This window comes from Dromaius novaehollandiae, chromosome 23, assembly GCF_036370855.1.
Source record: "Dromaius novaehollandiae isolate bDroNov1 chromosome 23, bDroNov1.hap1, whole genome shotgun sequence".
NCBI classification, from domain to species: domain Eukaryota; kingdom Metazoa; phylum Chordata; class Aves; order Casuariiformes; family Dromaiidae; genus Dromaius; species Dromaius novaehollandiae.
Window position 1 is genome coordinate 5401960 of NC_088120.1, and position 20906 is coordinate 5422865.

The 20906-nt window shown below is 40.9% G+C and overlaps 1 protein-coding gene across 7 annotated transcripts in view; it reads left to right on the forward strand.

Moving 5' to 3' along the window:
- Positions 1-20906, forward strand: part of PUM1 (pumilio RNA binding family member 1) — a 75860-nt gene that overhangs the window by 17413 nt on the left and 37541 nt on the right. For 5 of the 7 annotated variants that reach the window (XM_064524934.1, XM_064524936.1, XM_064524937.1 and 2 more), the window contains exons 3-7: positions 3018-3086; positions 11962-12070; positions 14823-15001; positions 16922-17088; positions 18035-18305. In XM_064524934.1, the coding sequence (XP_064381004.1) occupies positions 3018-3086; positions 11962-12070; positions 14823-15001; positions 16922-17088; positions 18035-18305 (795 nt within the window). The remainder of the gene's footprint in view (positions 1-3017; positions 3087-11961; positions 12071-14822; positions 15002-16921; positions 17089-18034; positions 18306-20906) is intronic. The other 2 variants (XM_064524935.1, XM_064524940.1) reach the window with 1 other exon arrangement.

A 20906-nucleotide genomic window follows, 5' to 3' on the forward strand; every position in this document is an offset into this window, starting at 1 on the left:
TAATCGTCACACCGGTTCTCCTTTTTCCACTAATAACTCGGGACAGCATGGGAGCTTGGCTTCATACCTGGATGTAAATTAGATATTTGCACCGCTGTAACTGGTTTAAGTAAATGATAGCATGTTTTTCTACTCCACACAAACCTTTGAATGAGATGTTTGGGCAAATGTCCTAGCATGTAATGTCAACAAATAAAATACGTGTTTTCTAGCATTTACAAAATGAATTACGTTTGTAGAGTAAGGATGACCTTGAAATGTGCCAAAGCATCAAAAATGGGGTGGAGGGGATTGAGGAGAGGAGTGGAATTCTTACTCAGAAATTGTCTGCCTGTTCTAAACCGTATTTTCACCAAAGATGTTTGTGCAGCCGAAGATGCAAGGGGGATTGGCAAGACATAATTGTTAGGGCTAGGATCTGACCAAAACAGAATAAAGTCTTTTAATAACTTTATGATTTATGCTAGAAATGTAATGATGGTCTCTTTCGTACAGCTTGGTTTTGAGGCTCCCACAGCACAACATCCCTCTTTGGGATTAGGTTTGTTTGAGTCAAGGTAGGGGAAAAGAGGGACTAAGTAGCCTCTGCTTCTCCACTACAACATTGTATGTCCTGCATCAGTGCCATTGTGGCTGCACCTGTGTGTTGCTGGGACATTGCTTTGGTAGTAATGGGAATGAACATCACCTACTGAACCTCTTCATTGAGCCTCCCTGTTCCTCAGATGTTTCATTCAAATAGTAATTTGCTGCTGTTCAGCTTGTGTGGCTTAGAACGGCTGGGTGTTGTAGCGCTTTCCATGAGCTCGGCTTAAAATGCTTCACAGGAGCACTCAGCCTGGTTAACCTCTATCTCAGCTGGGGGAACTGGGACCCATGGGCTACGTTAGCTGGAATATCAATGATGAAGTTGACAGCAGAGCACGGTCTTTGTCGTTGTCCTGTGCTGTAGCTGCTGCAAAGTGCTCTTCTGGCTTCACCGAGCGTTGTCTTCACCACTGTGATATGGGCCACAGCAGAAGGTGGCGGGAGGGAGGCAAAACTTTCAAGAGTTTTGAACCAAGATTTGGTAATAAGAAGATGCTTTATTTAAACTGCAGTGCCCAGTGATTGACCATTTGACCACTGAGGATTTGCATATTCCGTAAACACATGGTATTATTAAATTATATAGTATATATCATTAATGCATGTTTGCACAGTAGTGTTGTTGCAGAAGAGTGGAAGTGTTTAGGTTGGAGGGGACTTGTGGAGGTCATCTGTGGTGCTTTCTTTATAGTCTTGGATGAGGTGTATTGAATCTTGTCTTAAAATAGAAATAAAGCATAATCATAACAAAGTCTTGGCTCGGTTCTGCTGGAAACAGTGGCATCACAAGCTGGGGTCAGGCTTAAGGTCAGTGAACGTGGTATAACTGCTCATAGCACTGGTCATTCGCAAGAGGGTGCACAAGCATCCGAACCATTAGCATCATATTTGCCTTTTTGTGATATAAAGCATCCAAACCATCTGCTGAAGTCTTCAGTGGTGACATGACTAAACGTCGTGTTATTAGTCTTCAGCATCCTAAAAACAGCCTGTGAGGGAATGCAGTGAATAGGATGAGTGGCTTACTCATAAAAGTCATATAAACTATTACGGCTGGTCTGGCAGAGGTGGGTTTCAGATGGGATGGATTGCTCAGGGTTTACTAAACACAGGGTGGGAGGCTATAGTGTTGCTTACGTGCCATCCTGAGAGTTTGTGGCTGTTGTCATAACACACCTGTATTTAAGTAGCACTTATCTGAGGAGGGCAATAATTTAGTTTGAATCCTAGCATGAGGTGGTACTGCTGTGCTTTGTCTTCAAGTCTGTAGGCTTTTTCTCTGCTCCCGCAGATGTGCTCAATGCTTAGGGTCTGTAGGGAATTAAATGCCTGGATAAAATTTGGGATTGGAAATCAGAAAACCTGTCCTTTTCCATTTTCGACATGACTTCTTTATCAGTTTTAAATTGCTTTTTTTTTTTTGATGTTAATTGACTCTGCTTTCATCAAATCATGATCCAAAGCAGAAAATTACATAATTGCTCAAGTAAACGTATAGCCACAGAAATTACCTCGGTAACATGTTAATGTCTAAGTGCTTAACCAGTAAAACTCCTCTTAGGGAAAACAAATATAGATCAATTTTTTGCAATTGTATCACTACAGGTTTCTAACTTGTAGTGTTTTCCCAACTTTTTGATGGAATTTTATCTTCTTCCTTCTCCCCTTTCACCCCTCCTTTACTTTGATAGCTTTCTGCGCGTAAGACTTCACTCTGGCATGCCGTGTCCTCTCATCTTCCCCCAAATCCATACGCTGTAAGCCCCAACAAAGCTGGGCCTGAACCCACCATATCTCTACTGTTCTGCACCCCCATGATGCATTTTGTGCCTTTGTGTTGCCAGCCTGAGACTCTGGGTAGAGTAGCTAAAATTGGCAGCTGAAATTAAGACGTTGTTTGCGCTCTTTCTCTTTGTGCCTTGCCCCTGGCTTCAAATGACTTTTTTTTCCTTTTCATTTAATTTACTTTTTGTTCCCACCATTGTCTTTCTTCCAGTTTCTCTTTCATGTCAATGTAAGTTAAATATAAATCTGTCTGCTTTATACAAGAGTTATTTGCCTTGGCCTGAAAGGAAATGATCCTGACTTATTTGCTTATGTATCGACTCCTTCATCACATGAAATTAATACAGCTCAGTGTGAAATATGGATCTTTGCAATAAACTTAGCAAAAGAAGTTGCATTAGACTGTCTTAAATAATTGCTTGTTTTGCTTTTTTTGTGCATGCATAAAAACTAACACTGTGTAAGTTTTAGCTTCTGGGAGTCTTAAAGGTAAGTCGCATCTTGGAGCCCAATTGCCTTGTTAAATGCTGTAATTTAGAATATGGCTCTCCGTCTGTATCAGAGAAGTTGCTATAAACTGTGATTATCTTAAAAAGAAACGCAAGCAATTGATCGTGTTTTTTTTCTTGCCCGTTTATAAATAGGTGCGTTCTATGGATGAACTGAACCATGATTTTCAAGCGCTTGCTCTGGAAGGAAGGGCTATGGGAGAGGTAAGTGAATGACCTACAGGGGAAAAAAAAAAAAGTATATTTTGGGGGGAGGAAGGAAGAGGGTTTTTTTAGCCTGATAGAGTGGTTTTGAACTCGAGAACGTTCTCCATTATGACTGTGAGGCGTGTGTGTGTGTTTGTGTATGTGTTTTAACAAAGTAAAAACCTGTCAGGACTGGAATCCGTGTCAGTGGGAGGAACAGCTAAGCCCTCCACCTGTTCTATCATCAAATAGTAAAATGGTGGTTGTAAAAGAACAGTTAGAAATATGTCCTGTGACAAGTGTTACAATACTTGCAGCCTGTTTATTTTGGGATACGGTGACCTGAGACCCCGTAATGCGGTGGGTTTAGTTGTGTGCCATTTTCTGCTGCCCGGTTTTGACAACGGGCCGCCACTGGCTGTTGCGATGAAGTGCAGAACTATGTTTAATGTTTAAATTAGCTCAGCACCCTCATCTAGAGCCGCAGAAGCGGTAAGTGCATGTCAAAGGTCTGTACAGGTCAAAGGACTGAGCGGAAGGAGTTGTCCAGTCATGAGTTCTCCAGTTCTTACTGTTTTTCTATAATATTGGAATTATTTTAATCACCCAGTACAGTAAGCAAGCAGCAGATTTGGGGAAGATGATCGTTGCTTTAAATTGAAAAGAGCAAGTTATCTAGATAACTTGACTATGTAGGGCATCTTGGAAGAATAGCAAGTCAATTTATTTGACTGCATTAGGTACCTGAAAGTTGGATGTAAATGCTTATTTTCCTTGCCTCGTTTCCTTTTCGTTTAGCCAGTCCCTTCAGAGGCTTACGGGAGAATAGAGATGAGAAAAACTTGTGTTGTAGAAGGATATTAAAGTGCAGCAGGTCAGCCGCTAGTTTGATGCACATCTTGTTTTGGAGAGGCTTCCTTTCTGTGTTCCTGTCTGTCAAGTTCAGACCAGTTTATATTTTCCATCTTTAGTCCAACTTATCTTTGTTGACCTTATGAATCAGGTTTAAAAAAAAAATCCCTAGAACACTTCAGAAATGATCGGTTTGGAGAAAACAAAACTGGGATTATTGTGTGGGGTGATCCATATGTGGGTGCCCTCTACCAGGTGAAAACCTCATGGAGTTCGTTGAGCCTTGCAGCGTCTCTCTCCTTCCTTCTCTGGAAGACCGTAATACCAAGTTGCAGTTTAATTTGATGGTACTTGATAGGAAAATCTCTATTTTTCTAGGTTACATTAAGGTACATCAAGAGTATTGACTTAAAAGAGTAGATGAAAATGATTTATGAAGGAGAAAACATGACATTAAAAATCCATCTAAAGCTGCTAAAAACTGGCTGATGTGCCTCCACGTGATATGAAACATGTCAGGGGAGTGATGGGGGTGTGAATGTTCTTTTGAATATGTGTGTGTGTGTGTGTGTGTGTGTGTGTGTGTGTGTATATATATATATATATATATATAATATATATATTTTTTTTTAACATCGCTTGGGTAAGATGTTTGCTTTCAGACGTAAAGTATGCAGGGTCCATGAGACTGTTAAGAGTAAGTACGGCACTTGTTTTGTACTTACTGTGGCATTAGCTCATGTTAATGTAAATGCCAAAAGGCATTCCTAAATACATTGATATGTACCAACTCTTCGTTTACTTAGTGATTTTTTTATTGGGGGGAAGTGGGTTTTTTGAGTTTTTTGTATGTTTTTTTTTGAGTCTGTGAGGTTTACTTCACTGAAATTTCCAAATGATTACTCATCTTTTATTCACTTATTTTAATATCTCAATTGTGGTGCAGGAATTTTGAAGATGCATCCTTCTGTCATTGTGCTTGTCCATGTATTGGAGTGAGCATGTTTCTCCAGGAGAGATGACACTTCATCCTTTCCTTTGTCTAAGTTAAGACAATATTTGTTGTTTCTCTTAAGGTTTTTTTTTTTCCCCTCAGTCACCATGGAATTTCCTTTCATTATCCGCTGAATTTTTCTATGCTAGATATCTCTGCATTTCCTAAGATATTTCAATATCCTTGGTAAAAGATGCATCTGGCTGGGCCAACTGAAAGAGCTGTGTAAATTGAGATCAATGCAGGATATGTGTATTGACTTTCAAGAGAATATGCGTTTTTTTTTTTTTTTTTTTTTTTTTTAAACTAAAGACTCCGGTGTTGTGCAGCATGCCTTATCTCTCTGTTGCTTAGACATTATTGCAGTAAGGCACTCATGTGTTTTAATCTTTTTTTTCTATTGAATGTGAAGGAGAACTCATTGAAAAAGTCTGTAAGAATACCGAAAAGAGTTTTAAATCTGACATAAGTGAGGAGAACAGGAAATTTGGATTGAATTCCTTGGATTTTTTTAGACTCCTGAGCTTTACCTGCAAGAAGTGTTGTTAATCTCAAACATCGAATTGAAATGAGAAACCCTGGAGGAGAAAAATGAGGGGAAGTGTGTTTGTTTTATACATTTGGGAAAACGAAGCATTTAGCGCATCTTTTTATCTTGCATTTTTGTAGACTTTTTTCCTCCGTGAGCAACATTGTCATCCTAATCGTGGCAGTTGAAGGAGTTTGTGCATCTGAAGACATCAGAGCTTACTTTTAAAGGGAGGTTGTCAAGCAATTTAATGTCTTATCTGAATTTTGACAGCAGGATAGATAATAACTTTTGATTTATGATGAACAGATAGCCTAATCTGAGGAAATTAAGAATAGTTTCAAAACCCACAGCTTTCATCTGCATCATGGTCCTTTCAGTCTTCAACATCCCATCCTCCCCCCACTGCAGCCAACCTTGTACTCCCCTAAATTTCTCTGTGAATCCAAGTGTACGACTTTTGTAAGTATGAGACAGGAAAGAAAAGCTGCAGGGTAGCCTTTCACCCTGTTCTAAAATGGAGAAGATTTGGGACGTTCATAGCGGACCAGGTCATTAGTGCCAAAAGTTGTCCTCTAAAAGGCACATCCGTTCTTCCCCCTTTTCAGTGCTTTGTCCAGTTTATTTTAAGCCTTACTAAAAACCGTGCAAGCGTAGTGAAATCTTCACTATTTCTGCATCAAACTTCCCTTCTCACCAGACGTTGAACTGGAAAGTCATGAAGGCAGGTGATGAGTAGCAGTTGGTAAAGGAAGAAGAAAACCTGCGGAGAATGGGCATAGGTCAGAGTATGTGTCCATGCTTGTCGTGTTGTGGTGCGAGGTCTTTGATCACACAGCAGTGATGCTTATCTGAGGCTTAACGTGAGCTATGTAAGTTATTTTTCATCTCGGTGGTTCTTCATCTCAGTTCTTCAAGACAGTGGAGGCAGATACCTGCTTTTCTTCACTTGGATCCCTCTTATCTGGAGCTTTGCAGTATTAAGTGTTTACGCAGCATCTTTTTGGTCTACTGGACAGTGCAGAGAGACCGTAAGGTGTTCCTTGCCTTTGTCATCAGTGTCCTATGGGTGTCTTGAACTGCTGTGACGTTCTTGATTTGGTAGTAGGTCATGCTATGAGATAAGCCTGTATCTAGAATAAAAGAGCAGCTGGGGGAGTCGCTAGCTGCAGCTTAATCCGAGGAGGGTGGGGGGAGCGTGGGGACAGAAAAACATTAGGTAACTGGTGGGTTCTTAACTTCAAAAAAGTTGGACCGAAAACTTTGAAGTATGAATATCTGGGATAACAGTGACTCTCCTACTCTTGAAAAGACAGGCTAGTAATAGATATTTTCCATTTTCATCTGACAGGCGTTTAATTATTGTGCTCCGCGCTGCTGTCTGCCAGGTTCTAGTGTCGGCGTTCAGTGTATCTCACTTCAGGCAAACAAAGTCATTGCTGCGGCTGCCACTGTTTGTTGTAGCGGATCTCTTAAACGGCCACGGCCAAAGTGATATACAGCCCCCTGCGTCCCTGCTTGTGCCCCCTTGATGCAATAGGTTGGGTCCTAGATAAGATCCTGCTTCTCTAGCAACCAGCCTTGTTTTTTTCCTTAAAGAGGGTGGTTGTCAAAGTGTGCCTAGGCATTTTTTGATCTGGTTTAAAAAATAAATAAAAATCAAAACCCCAAAGCATGACTTTCCTTTCCCCACTAACGATGACTTTAGTGCACTCTCACGAATGCATGATTCATCGGCAGCTGGGCCTGGGCAGCACTGAAAGATTTTATTCATGTCCCTGTCTAGTTTCTTTAGGTATCTAGTGCTAGCAGCCGTGGACGTGGGAGTGTTGAGGTGGTGGCTGTGAAGGACGACGGTCATCAGTGACTAGGGACAAGTGACTGGGCAAGAATACCATGAGGAATGCTTAGGCCAGCGCTGGCTGCTGGGGAAAGGCAGCTTAAGTCTATGGGTTCAATGACGTGCACTTAAACTATGTCATGGCTTACTGTCTTGTTAAGGGGGATCTCTTCCCCGCTCTGTTCCTCATCATACCATCCTGCCCTTTTTTCAGCGCCAGCTCTTGTGGTCATCCGACCCTCCTGCGCTCCAGTTTAACTCTGCAATCCAGCAGAAAGCTGCTGGGTTTGGGGATGGCATAGGAAAGCCCTTCCTTTCGGCTTCTACATTGGCGCAGCTGCCTGGGAAGTCCCAGCTCAAATTGCCTGCTACGTACAGTGTCCTGCTATCTTGTTTGGTTTTTGTATGGCAACGTTTTTGAGAGGCGATAACATCTCAGTGTTTGCAAACCTATGGCACTTGCCCGACTATAACTTGTGAATGCCGGCTCTGCTTTCTTACATACGTTGCCACGGTTAAACCTGGTTCTCCCACGGCTGTGTGGTGGCACAGATGGCTGCTTTTGTCTTAATATTTGCCTTGTCTAAAGGCGATTGGTTTACTTAATTTGTCTAATTCATAATCCCATCTCAGTGGGATCTATGCACGCTGGCTCTTTACTTGCTGATTGTAGAATTGCTTTTGTGGATGTGTAAAGTCCCCCTTGCCCCCCCCCTCCACCCCCACCCCACTAAATTGAATATTGGCCTAACTCTGTTAAGCCCTCTGTAAGAGGGCTTAGAAGGATTATTTTCATGCTAGATAGGGTCAATTTTTAATAAAGACAAGGAACAAATAAACTAGTTTTGTAACCCACTGCATTTTCTTTCTTAATTTCCAACCTGAAGAGCTGGGTGATTTTCACTTAAAACAGGTGTGTGGGTGGGGTTTTTTTTTTTTGTTTTCTTTTTTTTTCTATTCCCCCTTCCCCTCCATTGCAATGACAACCCTTACCTGGGACAAATTCTTTATCTTGGAGGCATCTTTATAACAATACAAGATATTTACTGCTTCCTTTGCTAAACCTCTGGCTTTGGTTTGAGCAGCACTAGTTAGATGGAACAAGGACCTCCATTGCCCAACTGCTAATATGGTCTTGGTTTTTTCCTCCCTTGTAAATACATCCAGAATCAGTATGGAAATTAAGCTTCATTATTCTGATATTTCATGTTTTTATCTTTTTCCAATGACAGTACAAAGCTTTCAGTGTTTAATCTTAATTTTTATCTTCAGGGGGGAAAAACCCCCCCACTAAAACTACAGGGGACAAAGTCGAAGTTGTTTATTCGGTAGAAGTGTCTGCTTGTGGGAGATAGAAAGAGAGATTTTTTTTTTTCTCCCCCAATCCGGAAAATTCACTGTAAATTTATAGGAAGGTGGCCAGGTACAGTTCTCCAGGATGAAGTGGCTGAGTAGGTGAGTGCATGCGTTTTGACCCTTTAAAAAAAAAAAAAAGAGGTTGGTGGTTGGTGAAGCAGTAAGAGAGTAAACTAGTCTCAAGTCATCCTCCGGCCAGCGAGATGCTCTCGCTACTTTTGGGGAAATCGGTTCGTATTTTCAGGAAAATGTTAGTAGCTATTTGAAAAAGCAAAAAAAAAGAAAAAAACAGATAAAAGCTTGCCCTGTTTATTCTGCTTCATAACACAGCCCGTTGCTGTAGTTCATAAACAGATTGCAAAGTTCTGCGGGAGCTGCTGGATGGGAAATCTGTTGTAAATTTTTAAAAGGTTAGAAACGAAGAAAAAAAAATCTCATTTTGTTGTCATTGTTTATACCGCCTGAGAGACCAGGCACTTTGAAGTACTGAAGCCAAGAAAGAAAACTGAACATAGCTACTTGCAGCAGTCTTTCTCAGGAAAAATAACTACTGAGCCTTCAGTTGTGTTTGGTCCAGATTTTAGGATTGCTTTGAAAACGCTGAGAATGGATACTGCTTTGATTGCGCTCACCAGTCGTTGGGCTGCCCACTCCCTTTTTTCTGTACTGGTACCCAGATGCGGGTTTCCTCTTACATATGTATTATATGAGATTTCTTGACTAAGTTTAAAATTGCCTTTTACATTAAAGTAGAAATAAATTTCTTGTAGCTGTACAGCTCTATTGCTTTCATGTGTATGTGGGGAAAACTTATTAACTTTTTGGAAACTAACATTTTGGAAACTCGAGTGCTTATGGAAGGAGTTCAGTTTTCTTGAAAACTAAAGAATGATTTTTTTCATTGCATAGAAAATATTCTGCACAGTTTTTTTTTTTTTTCCCCCTGACTCCTTTCTGCAAGCCCATGGTCTTTCTCATCTTTTATTTCTGAGATGTGACTGTGTAACAGATTGCATCCTTTCACACTTTTCAGGTATTGCCATAGGAAATAAGAAGTGTTTAGCTGCAGCTAAAGTTTGGGTCAACTGGTTCCTATCACTTTCTTCTTAAAAATTCCCTGACGCTGAATGAGGAAGACAGTAGGTAATTTTGGTGGGATGGTGACAGCAGGAGTGAAAAGATATTTATGAAATACGGGAACGGCAGAAACTTAAAATTTTAAACACACCTGATTTGCTTTAGCATTTTTTAATATGTACGCACAGACTTGGCTGTTCCAATTCCTTAATATTACCCAATGGTGCAGACGGAGGAATAGGTCAATCTGCAAGTTTCACTGCTTTTGTGGTTTGACTATTAAGAAAACCACGGGCAGTCTGCCACTGGGTTTCCAATGCAGTAACAAATCCTAAAGTCACCGGCAAATCTGTATAAAAAATAAATAAATATACACATGTACATGTAGAGGTGTGTCTATATGCTTCACTTAAACAGCAGAATAGCTCTTGCTCGAGGAGAGTGGTAAGCGGAAGCAATGCTGTCTGAGGAGCTGGGAGCAGCTTCAAATTTTCACGTTTATTTATTATATAGCTTGAGGTGTGACTGAGAGCAACACGAGTGACAGTGCTTCTGTGCCGAGTTCTGTTCGTTATTTCATTTGTTTGCTCTCCGTTTTGTATCTGTGCAAGCTTTTCCAAAGGGATCACGTTAGGCTTTTTTCCCCCCCTTTTTCTCTAATCAGCTCCTCTGTTAAAGTCCTGAATTGATCTTATTCTCCACTAATTTGACTGCAAAAAGCAAGATTGCTTTTAAATGTTAGGCAACAGCCTCATTGTCTGATTGTTAGTTAAATAACTGAACATAATTGCTCTCGTCTCTGTAGTCGTTCTGCAGAATTTAGACAGGATTTTGCTTTTTGTGTGCTGGGTAAAATTAGTGTCGCTTTCATGATAGTATCTGTCTTCTGTGTAATCTGTTGTCCCTGGTTATCCAAACCTGTGAACCTCGGATTTATCCGCAGGCATGCAGACCTGCTTTAGGATGAGTTTCTGAATAAACAGATCTTCCCCAAGTTGAAAAAAACAAATAGTGAGTGCCACTTTTTGGGTTGTCTTTCCTCAAACCATAACACAACGGAAGCTGTGAGCTCTTATAAATTGTTTATGCTTCCGTTCTCTTCATCCAGCTGTCTTCAGTATTTACCCTTTTCTGCTGTAGCCTTAAATTTGCACATCTGCTGATGGGCTATACAGGTACCAATGCGTATAATATATAGGAGGCATTGACTAATTGGTGATTCTTGTTGTGCTATGGTAATTTCGTATAGACTTATGTGAGTGCTTGTTAATCTTCCAGTTTCTTTAGTTTTATTCCAAATGCATCCGGCAAGGCTCATTTCTTTCGCTGCCTGCTACAAATGCCCTGTTGCTTCCTGCCTGAATTATGCTGTGTCTTGTTCAGCCTGAAGATTTAATTTGAAGGTTGCGTGCTTCGCACGTAAGGCACTTAAGCAGGACTTGAAATTCCCCTCGCTGTATGTAGAGATGCCACGCAGCAGGTATTTCTTCGGGTATCTTCAAAACGCACCTGCAAAATAGGGCACCTCATTCGGTTTTGCCATCTTCTGAACTTTGGCGCGATCTTCCTTGGATTCATTCAAGCCAAGGGTGGCTTTCGGTCTCCTTCCTAGCAAGCGCATAACCTTCTTCTCTTGGTCTAGGAGGAACAAAGCACGTGTTGCAGGTGCGGTGGCCCAGAACTGCTCGCTCTCGTTAGTGTTTACAAATAACCTTCAAAGCCTTGAGAGTGTTCAGCAGTCATTAAATAAGCGAGAAGTAAGAGCTCTTGGCACCTCTCGAGGTCTCCTGTCCCTGCCAGGATCGGAGCTTCAGGACTCGTACGCAAGAATTTTCGTTGGAACTGCCGGGCGGTTTGTAGGTATCTTCCCAACCCAGGTGCACGTCGGCACCATTATGATATCCTAATTTATCAGAACAGGTTTTCTACTGAATACTTTTCTTGCAAGCAGCTCTCGTGTTTAGAGGCTGGAGAAGGTGGAGTGTATGTGTGCGCTTGTGTGTGTGTGTTCGTAAAGTGTCTGAGATCGTAAGAGGATTGCTGAGACTGGATTATTGTCGCCGTTGCTTTATGGCTGTTGTCCTAGGAGTATATAAATATTTTGATTAAAAGCATGTATCAGTTTGTGTTTAATGATTGCTTCATGTACAGAAAGGAGATGCTTATGGTTTATGTTTGCATTTTATACTTATTTTAATCATGCTTTGTTTTTTTTGTGTTTTTGTGTTTTTGTTTTTAATTGCAGCAGCTGTTGCCGGGTAAAAAGTTTTGGGAATCTGACGATTCCAGCAAAGATGGACCAAAAGGGATATTTCTGGGAGATCAGTGGAGAGACAGTGCTTGGGGAACATCAGGTAGCTCAATTATTTACTTAATTTAGGTGGGACTGAATATGGAAATATGCAACTCATCTACTCAGAAGCGCCAATTTGTATGGCACAGCTTTTAAAAGATTTAAAAATCATCTTTTACATAATAGAAAACAGAACACAGTGTTAAGATATCCATAATTATGAAAAGATTGTCTGATGTGAACTTGTCATGCCCTTATGTTTATCTGCTTAAAATTTTTAGATTGCCATTAAAATTTAAATTTAAACTTTCATATGTATTTTCTGCCTTGGGTTGATTTTTTTTTTTTTAAGTTAGAAAAAAGCTGTTAGAAAACAAGGTTAGTGACAAAGAAGCAATTTTTGTGAATACTTAACTGACCAAAGCCCAACAACACCCAGTTAAAAAGAAAAAGAAAAAAGTGACTTGAATGTCATGGTGTTTCAAATTAGTAGTGCTCAAGTTGTCTGCCAAGAATTTAATTCTTGGATCAGAAAACTTCCCTTATTTTGAACTTAAAGGGAGAGTATTCAGATTTGTTTTAGTTAAATGGCAAAAAATCCTGTGCATGTGCTGAGTGTGAAACGCTGACCCTTTCCTCTTGATTTCCCCTGCTCTTTATATGCGCTGAATCTACTCCCTAGATACTGCTGAGTATCTTGTGCTGTTTCCAAACAACTACACAGAACTATAGCTCCAGGGGAGATGTGATTTAGAGCAACTTTGCTGTTTTCTGCTGAAAAAAATCGCTTCCCTGGGATGAAAGTATTTGGGGCAGAAGGACTGGATTCTAGAGAAAATTACGTGACAAGAGCACTTTTTTTTCTTTTTTTTTACTCTTGTTTAAGTTTCAAAATGGTTGTGGGTTTTTTGTTGTTGTTGCTTTTGGGGTTTTTTGTTTTTTTGTGTGTGTTTTGGGGCTTTTTTTTGAAAATGGGATATAGCTGCTCCAAATCAGAATCTTGGCTGGGATCTGCAATCTCTGAAGACTCGGTGCTGGGGACGTTTAGGGGAGTTACTGCCTCCGGCTCTCCGACTTGCCCGTCCGCAGTGGATCTCCGTAGCAGCACGTGCATCCGGTCCTCAACCACAGCAGTTCGTGCCTGATTGTATTAACACAGACTGAAGCTGCGGGTGGATTAGAGGGCTGTGCCGGACTCTGAGCAGCAGTAGCTGAATGAGACTTTCTCCTCTGCTGCCTGTTGTCGGGCTGGTTACATCCGCTAGACAAGCAGGGTAGATGTCTGGGGGAGGTAACCTCCTACGCCGGCTGATCACAGATCTCCATGAGTCAAAGCCCTCAGTCTCATCTCTTCCTTTGTTTGCTTTTAATTAATCCGGTGCACCTTGCCGCCTTTATTCCTGGGCCATGCCCTGCACTGCTGCCTGTGAGTCAGGGAAGTCATAGTTTCCCCTTTTGCTCATCCAGAAGGAAGAGAACAGTCATGGTTTGAGCAGTAGTTCAAGGTCACTTCCACAGAGAAGGGGAACCTGGAGGAGATGGGGTGTAGAGGTGTCCTTGGCCAGAAGGCTATTTTGTTCCATGAACAGCAGAGCTAATGAAGCTTGGTTTTCTGTAAGACACCTTTCACTCCATCCATTTTCCCACTTGTCCATGTCTACCAAAGTGCACACTACAGTCCTCCCACATAATAACTTTTTCTTCAGTGCTATAGCTTGAAGCTGTAGTTTGGAAGCATTTAAAGCCAGTGCTGCTAAAAGCAGCAGGCCTGTCTCGTGCAAGCTACTCATTTCTTCCTCTGCTCATGGTACAAGCAGTTATGCAGCAGTGCAATGAAATCTACTGGGGAATTGATTTGGATTAAAATGAGCTTTTTTTCTGGGATAAAGCTAACCAAGGAGAGTTTCCCCAGTCCACTGCACTTTGTGGCCACACAGATATTTGTGCTGGCTTGAGGGAGAAGGCAGGAAAATGTGGCTAGGAGCAACCACAGAATGGAACTAATTCTCTTCATGGCTTATGCCTGCTTTAAAATATTTGGAAACTACAGGATCAGTATCATTCCATGTTCCTTCCCCCATCCCCTGGCAAATGCTCTATCTTCTGCCTATTATTTTTGACTTGCTGACTATTGCTAGTTTGAATGGGCAGAGGCTGAGTGCTGCTTCCCTTCCCAAGTGGGGACACAAGGTCACCTCCTCCCACCCGGCCAGCAGTTTTTGCAGAGCTGATAAGGATTCAGAGGGACCCGTCCTTGGTCAGTTTGGGTTGAATTTGCAAACAAATTCATGCTTTGGAGGGGATAAAGGGGTGGAACTGGGGCAAGGGATGAGGGAGACAGAATGAAGTTCTCATAAACTTCTTTTTCTTGAGGAAAGAGCAGCGAAGAGAAACTGTGATTGTTAATTCATATGACCAAGGAAACTAGTGTAGGGTGGTGTAACCTTATGGTGATGTTTTAAATGACAGTTGCAGTTGAAATTGAGACTGCCTGTTTTTCAGTGTACTAAAAACAAAGTTCTAGTTTTTCCTTTTAATAAAGCTCTTCTATTAATTGCAGCATTTATTTAGAGACTTAAATTGTTGAAATCTAATTTTTATATTTTTCAGTGTTTGAATATAGTTATCACTCCCAGCTTTACAGGTTCTAGTATTTCACAAGTGAGAAAGTCAGCCTTCTTCTAATGGACATCATCAGTCAAAAAGCTGGCACTCATTAGTTCAGTTAAGACAATAAAGAGTATGTATTTAATGATTTGCCTCCTTTTAATAGTTGGATCTACTTACAAGAATTAAATATGTTTTTGTTCCAGATCACTCTGTTTCCCAGCCTATTATGGTTCAGAGAAGACCTGGCCAGGGCTTTCATGTGAATAGTGAAGTCAACTCGGTGCTTTCACCACGGTCAGAGAGTGGAGGACTCGGAGTTAGCATGGTGGAGTATGTGTTGAGCTCATCTCCTGGAGATTCCTGCCTAAGGAAAGGAGGATTTGTAAGTGTGCCTGACTCTGAAATTTGAGTTCCCATTGTGTTCTTTTCTCCATTTACTGCTTGTTTTTGTTATTGTTTTTTTGCTTGTTTGTTCTAATCCTTTCCTAAAGACAGATATTTCCTGTTCGTTTTATTTGCTCTTGGTTCAGTTCTCTTTGCATAGACGGGTAGGCTAGCAGGTTTAGTGGTTGTTCTTGAGCAGAGGATGCAGTATGGGCAACGGGTATCGATGTGAAGGTAGCCAGCGTTCCCTGATGCTGAGGATGAGCATACCTGCAGCAATGCCACCTTAAACTTGTGGTTGGAAATGTGTGCAAATATACGTGTAGCTAATGCTGTGGTTTTTGAATGAGCGTGCGGATGCTCCATGCAGTGACGCTAGAAACGTAGTGTCGTTGGAAATGCCACTCCAGTGTGGGAATGCTTTCAAGGGCACGTCGTTTCCTGCGGAGGAAGGGCATCATGAGTCACCATGCTTCATGGGGTGGGGAAAGGAGAACAGTAACTGCCGCCTCAGCTCTAAGGATGTGGCAAGAAAGGGGCATAACCCAAGTCCTGTCCCCATGGTGAGAAGAAAGCCTACACCTCAGCTCTACCTGATAGCTGGGTGGTGTCTAATAAGCGTTGCAAAGCATGGAAGTGGAGAAGGTTTGTTACTGTTAACCTGCTGCTGAGATGACTCTTTGGGGAGCCCATTTGTGGTTTCTCTCATCCACCCTCTTGTTTTTGTCTATCATTAGTGGATACCTAATAATTTTATTGAACCCTTGAGCCTAAGAAAGATGACTTTTGGAAGCTGAACAGTCAGAGTAAGGAGACAATTTATCACTCAGCGTTGGCACTAGAGGTGCGTCCGCTTTATAGCGTTAATGGTCAGGATGTCAGTTCTGAAACTAAGGGTCTCGTTTGTGAATACTACGCTGTGTGGATGAGAACTGGACTCAGAACTTGTATTTATAGTTGGCATTTCCAACTCTGCTCTCTGATATTAATGAAGAACTACTTTATTTAAGAAGAAACATCAGATGATGATTGTTTAAAAACAACCTTTTGTTCTAAATAGGAAAAAAAAATTTCCCCAAACGAGAAGAATAGAAAAATGATTTAATTGATATGGAGTTCAAATGCCCTGTTATGTATGAAGTACTTTTCTCTCGGTGACAGTGGAAGATGGCATTTGAATGTCCATCTTCACGATGGCACCATAGCTATCTATGAGAGATACGTTTACATTTTCCTTGCTGTTTCGTATCATTCATTACGTTGTTTTTTTCTCCCTTCTGTTGTTGAGAACCCTGCCCCTGGTATCATCAGCTTTTATTCTCTTCCCAAGTAAAATAAAATGCAAACATTTAAGGGTGGACATGCTTCAGGTGTAATACCACTGATGGAATGAACCTGTGATTAAGTTAGTGGTTGACCTGAGTGCTCCTAAACGTGCTGCACCTTGGAATTCGCTGTGCAAGTCACAGTAATGTCCAACTGTGACGAGGTTGCTGACATACTAGTGGAGTTGTGTAGCCCTTCTGTCCATAACATTGTATTTAGAAGCTGGTGAAACAATTTTGAAGTGCTTAAGTTCCATTTAGAAAGAGAATTTGGATAGTGGTTTTTGTCTTTTTGTTTTTATTTATCTCAGGGTTGGAGTGAGGGTTCAGAGCTGGCAGAGTCAGACCTTGATTTACTAAAAGTAAGAAACAGAATAGATGATAAAACCTCTTTTGGAAGAAAATGAAAACTAAATTCCTTTCTTCAACTGTGGTTGACTATTTGGCTTCTTATGTTGTTATTTGTTATAACTAATGTTTGAAAGTGACTTATTTCATTACGACGTGTTTCTTTGATTTGCTACCATCTCTGGGAAAAAAAGTAAAATTGGTCTGAAAACTTAGCTTATTAAAATAATGTCTTTTTTGCCTAGGGGCCAAGGGATGCAGAGAATGATGAGAATGACAAAGGGGATAAGAAGAATAAGGGCACGTTTGATGGCGATAAATTAGGAGATCTGAAGGAGGAGGGGGATGTGATGGATAAAACAAATGGTTTGCCTGTGCAGAATGGAATCGACGCAGATGTCAAAGATTTCAGGTATGTACATCGTTAGGTATTAATTAATTAGTATCACACTTAAGCTTTTCTGTGCTGTGATAAACAGTAGTGAAAGAGCCTTTAGTGGCTCATTGAAATGATGATGTTGGGACACTACCTTGTACCCAGGGAAACACTGTAGGAAGGCGGAGGAAAACTGATAGCTCTAGCCTGTCTGTGCAGACCTAGTTTTGTATAATGTATTTTTGTTTTATTTACATGCCTATTTTTAATTACCTTGTGTGGGATTCCTGTGGAAATACCTACTGAAGATGTTCATCCGGCTTACGTACTAGTCTAAATTACAGTTGGGTTTTTGGACTTTTTTTGCCATGTAGCTCTCAAGAAATTACAGCCTTCTGAAATTTTTGCTAGCCTACCTACTCGTTGTGCCTTGTGTTGACATGTAGGAAAACTGTAAAAGTAAAACAAATGTGCTGAGAGACACATACGGATGGCCCTCAAATTGAGATGAACCATCTCTCACTTCAGTGCTTATGTTAGGTAATTAGGAAACCATGACAGCAACTTTAGCAAAGTTTCAAGTGAGATGCAGTGCCAGAGGACTGAATTGTTAATAGTTACTGTATAGGTTTATGAAAAATAATTTTGGCAGTTTTGAAATCCTGTCTTGTCATGGCTGACTCTTTCCTCACTTGATAAAAGAGAAATTGAACTTGTTTTTACGTTTAGTGAGTCTTGGGGGGGGAGCGTTTGGTTGGTTGGTTTTGTGTGTTTTTTGTGCGCTTTTTAAATTATTACTCGCACATTGTTTTGAAGAATTCATTTAGGGAAGTAGGCGAGACCCTCCACTTTTATTTTTTCTGTATAACAATTTCTACAGGCAGCTCTGGCTGGTGCAGGTACCTGTTGCTGTTGGTTGATGCTGTCTGATGTTGCATTAAGTAAATATGCTTACTGATAGATCTCTCTTCTTTCTGTGCAGCCGTACACCTGGCAACTGCCAGAACTCTGCTAGTGAAGTGGATCTTCTGGGTCCAAACCAGAATGGATCGGAGGGCTTAGCCCAGCTGGCGAGTACTAATGGTGCCAAGCCTGTGGAGGATTTCTCCAACATGGAGTCCCAGAGTGTCCCTCTGGATCCCATGGAGCACGTTGGCATGGAGCCTCTTCAGTTTGATTATTCTGGCACTCAAGTACCTGTGGACTCAGCTGCAGCAACCGTGGGGCTCTTCGACTACAATTCCCAGCAGCAGGTAGAGTATTTTCACTTGCTCCTGCCCACCTCGCTGCGGTTCCTCTAACGGAGTCCACGTGGGGTTAGCAGGAGATCAAGCTCTCATCTTGGTGGCGGATTGGGGCAGACTTGGAGCTGCTCTGTAATGTATATGCCATATGTCTCTCTATAGACTGCTGCAGGTATCTGCTAGTGAGCTTGATGCAGGAGATCCGCTTAATATAGCGATCTGAAGAGCAGTCTTGACCTATAATGACAGTAGTTATGTACAGAAAAGTGCTGTTGATTAATAATGGTTCACTTCCAAGTAAGTTTGCACTGAAAAGAGCTTTTAATTAGTGGAAAAACAACTAAGCAAAAAACCCTCAAGCCCTAAAAGTGACTTAAAGGTTGGAGTACTGTTAGGTGTAGGTGTTGCAGTCCTGGTTTGGGGTCTCGATAGTGCTGAATCAGAGTAAACTGATGGAATATGAGTGAAAAGTGAGTCTCAACTGGCTTGATCTGACTTGTGTGGTTTAAAACCTATTGAGGTCAGAGTCCAGCGCTCTGAAACTTTTATCTCAGCCCAGCAGGATTGTTTGACCTTTTCTCCCACACAAGCAGCCCAAACTACTCGTCCCAGACAAGTAAAGCAAGTCTTTGCTTTACTGTTTGGCCTCCCTTGAATGCTGGGCCAGGATCCAAGGATTGGCTCTTAATCTAGTTGTGTTCCTGCTAGTTTGGGTGGCAATCATAAACTTTTATTGCTTTCCTTTTGTTAGTATTCCATCCATCAGAGAAGAATAAAATCTTTTGTTTTAGCTGATTGAAAGAGTATATAATTGTTCCTGGGTTTCCTGAAACGTCCGCTCTTTTTATCAAAATAGCCTATTTGGAGAAGACTATTGCCACGTTTATACTAAAGGCCTTCTTTTGGATAGTTATCAGAGTCTTAAAAGCAATGTAAATATCTATGTTACAGCTTAGTTGGTTGTTCTGTTATGTAGCATGTTTGGGAGTTTAATGATGGAAAACGATTTTAATGATTAAGCTAAATAGCTGTTGCATAGTTCAGAAAGGGAAAAGAAAAAGCTGTGTTCAAGTCTTTGTCTTACTCTGTGGTGTAGAACCTTGAATGCAAGAATTACTTCAGCTTTTTTAAACAATGAAATTTGTGTATGTTTAGAAAACAACATGTTAGAGCTATCTAAGTTAATTGCTTTTTAAAGAACCATTAGGTTTAGGAAAGTAACTGCCGAAATGTGGAGTCTGATTTGCATTTTGTCTGTCAGTGTTTTCTATTTAAATTAACGCTCACTTACAAGTTAAAGTAGCTTTTATTTTTTTTTCCTGCCACTTACAAATTGGCAGAAGATAAGCCTTACAAATTGGGCACCTCTTGTACGTAACCTGTGGCAATAAAAAATCTGGAAGCAAAGCCTACCTGGAAAGTTTGCTTTCAGAAGCCAAGTGTAGTATAGCTTTCTATTTTCTGGCTCTGTATGGCTTTGCAGACATGCTTGATTTTTCTTTGTGCAAGGTGGAGGGTAATATTCCTGTAGAGCTGATGTAATCTGAGTGTAATCATGCTTCAAACTTTCTTCTGGGTTATCCGTGAAGCTGCAGCTCTCTATTGTTTCTTTAAACTGAGAATTGCAGCGGGAGAGCAGGAGTCCTGGCACGCTTAATGCAGCTCTGCGTCCACTGAATGTGGCTGGTACGCTCGGCCCCGATTGAGGTAATGCTGAGAATAAGCAGAGCGGAATCTGTTGAATACGGGTTTGTTTTATTTAATTCATTTTATTTCATTTATTTTAAAATTTCAGCTCTGTTGCAACAGCTACTTACACCGACAGTAAACCCAAATGACAGGTTTTTGTAAACATAAATGCTGTATTTGAGACTAGGGATTCACTCTCTCTACTGCCAAATGTAATTTTGCAATGTATGTTTGTATAAATGAAGTGTACCTTGGCTCAAAGAACAGAACTCATTTCCTTAATACGTTATATATCCAGCAGCCAGTGTTTCTTGGTATTCGCTGCCTGCCAGATACAGCTTTTATGAAAGAAATCTGACTTTTGGAAGTAGAGTTTTCCCAATCAGTTGCTTTGAGGAGGAAATATATCTTGAACAAAACCAGGTCGGCTTTTTTTTTTTGGTAAAAGTGTCTTTCTCGGACCACTGGAAAGCGTCATATACTTTGAAGGGATTACAGGCAAGTACAGCTAAAAGCAATATTAAGAAGGGAAGGTCTTAGCCACCCGTAATCTGATTAGAGATGTCAGATGTTTATATTGCAGAAGAAACTGGATTACAGAAATCTAATCTTACAGTGTTTCCATAACTGTGTAATAGATGTTCTGGTTTCTTGGAATTCCACCTACGGCTCCACTATGGGTTGTAAATGATATTTTGTACATATACCTGTGCCGAGAGAGAGGGAAACTCATTTTTGAAATGCAGAACAGTACTACTGAATTTCTCCTAAACCGTGTCACTCGGTTGTATGTTTTTCACCATTAATGGGTGTGATCCTATATAAATGTGATTTAACTTCAGCCTCACTTTGTAAATTCCAGTTAATGAACCTTGTGAAGAGCTTTCTTTTCATTCTTCCACTTACAAGAGCACAATTTAA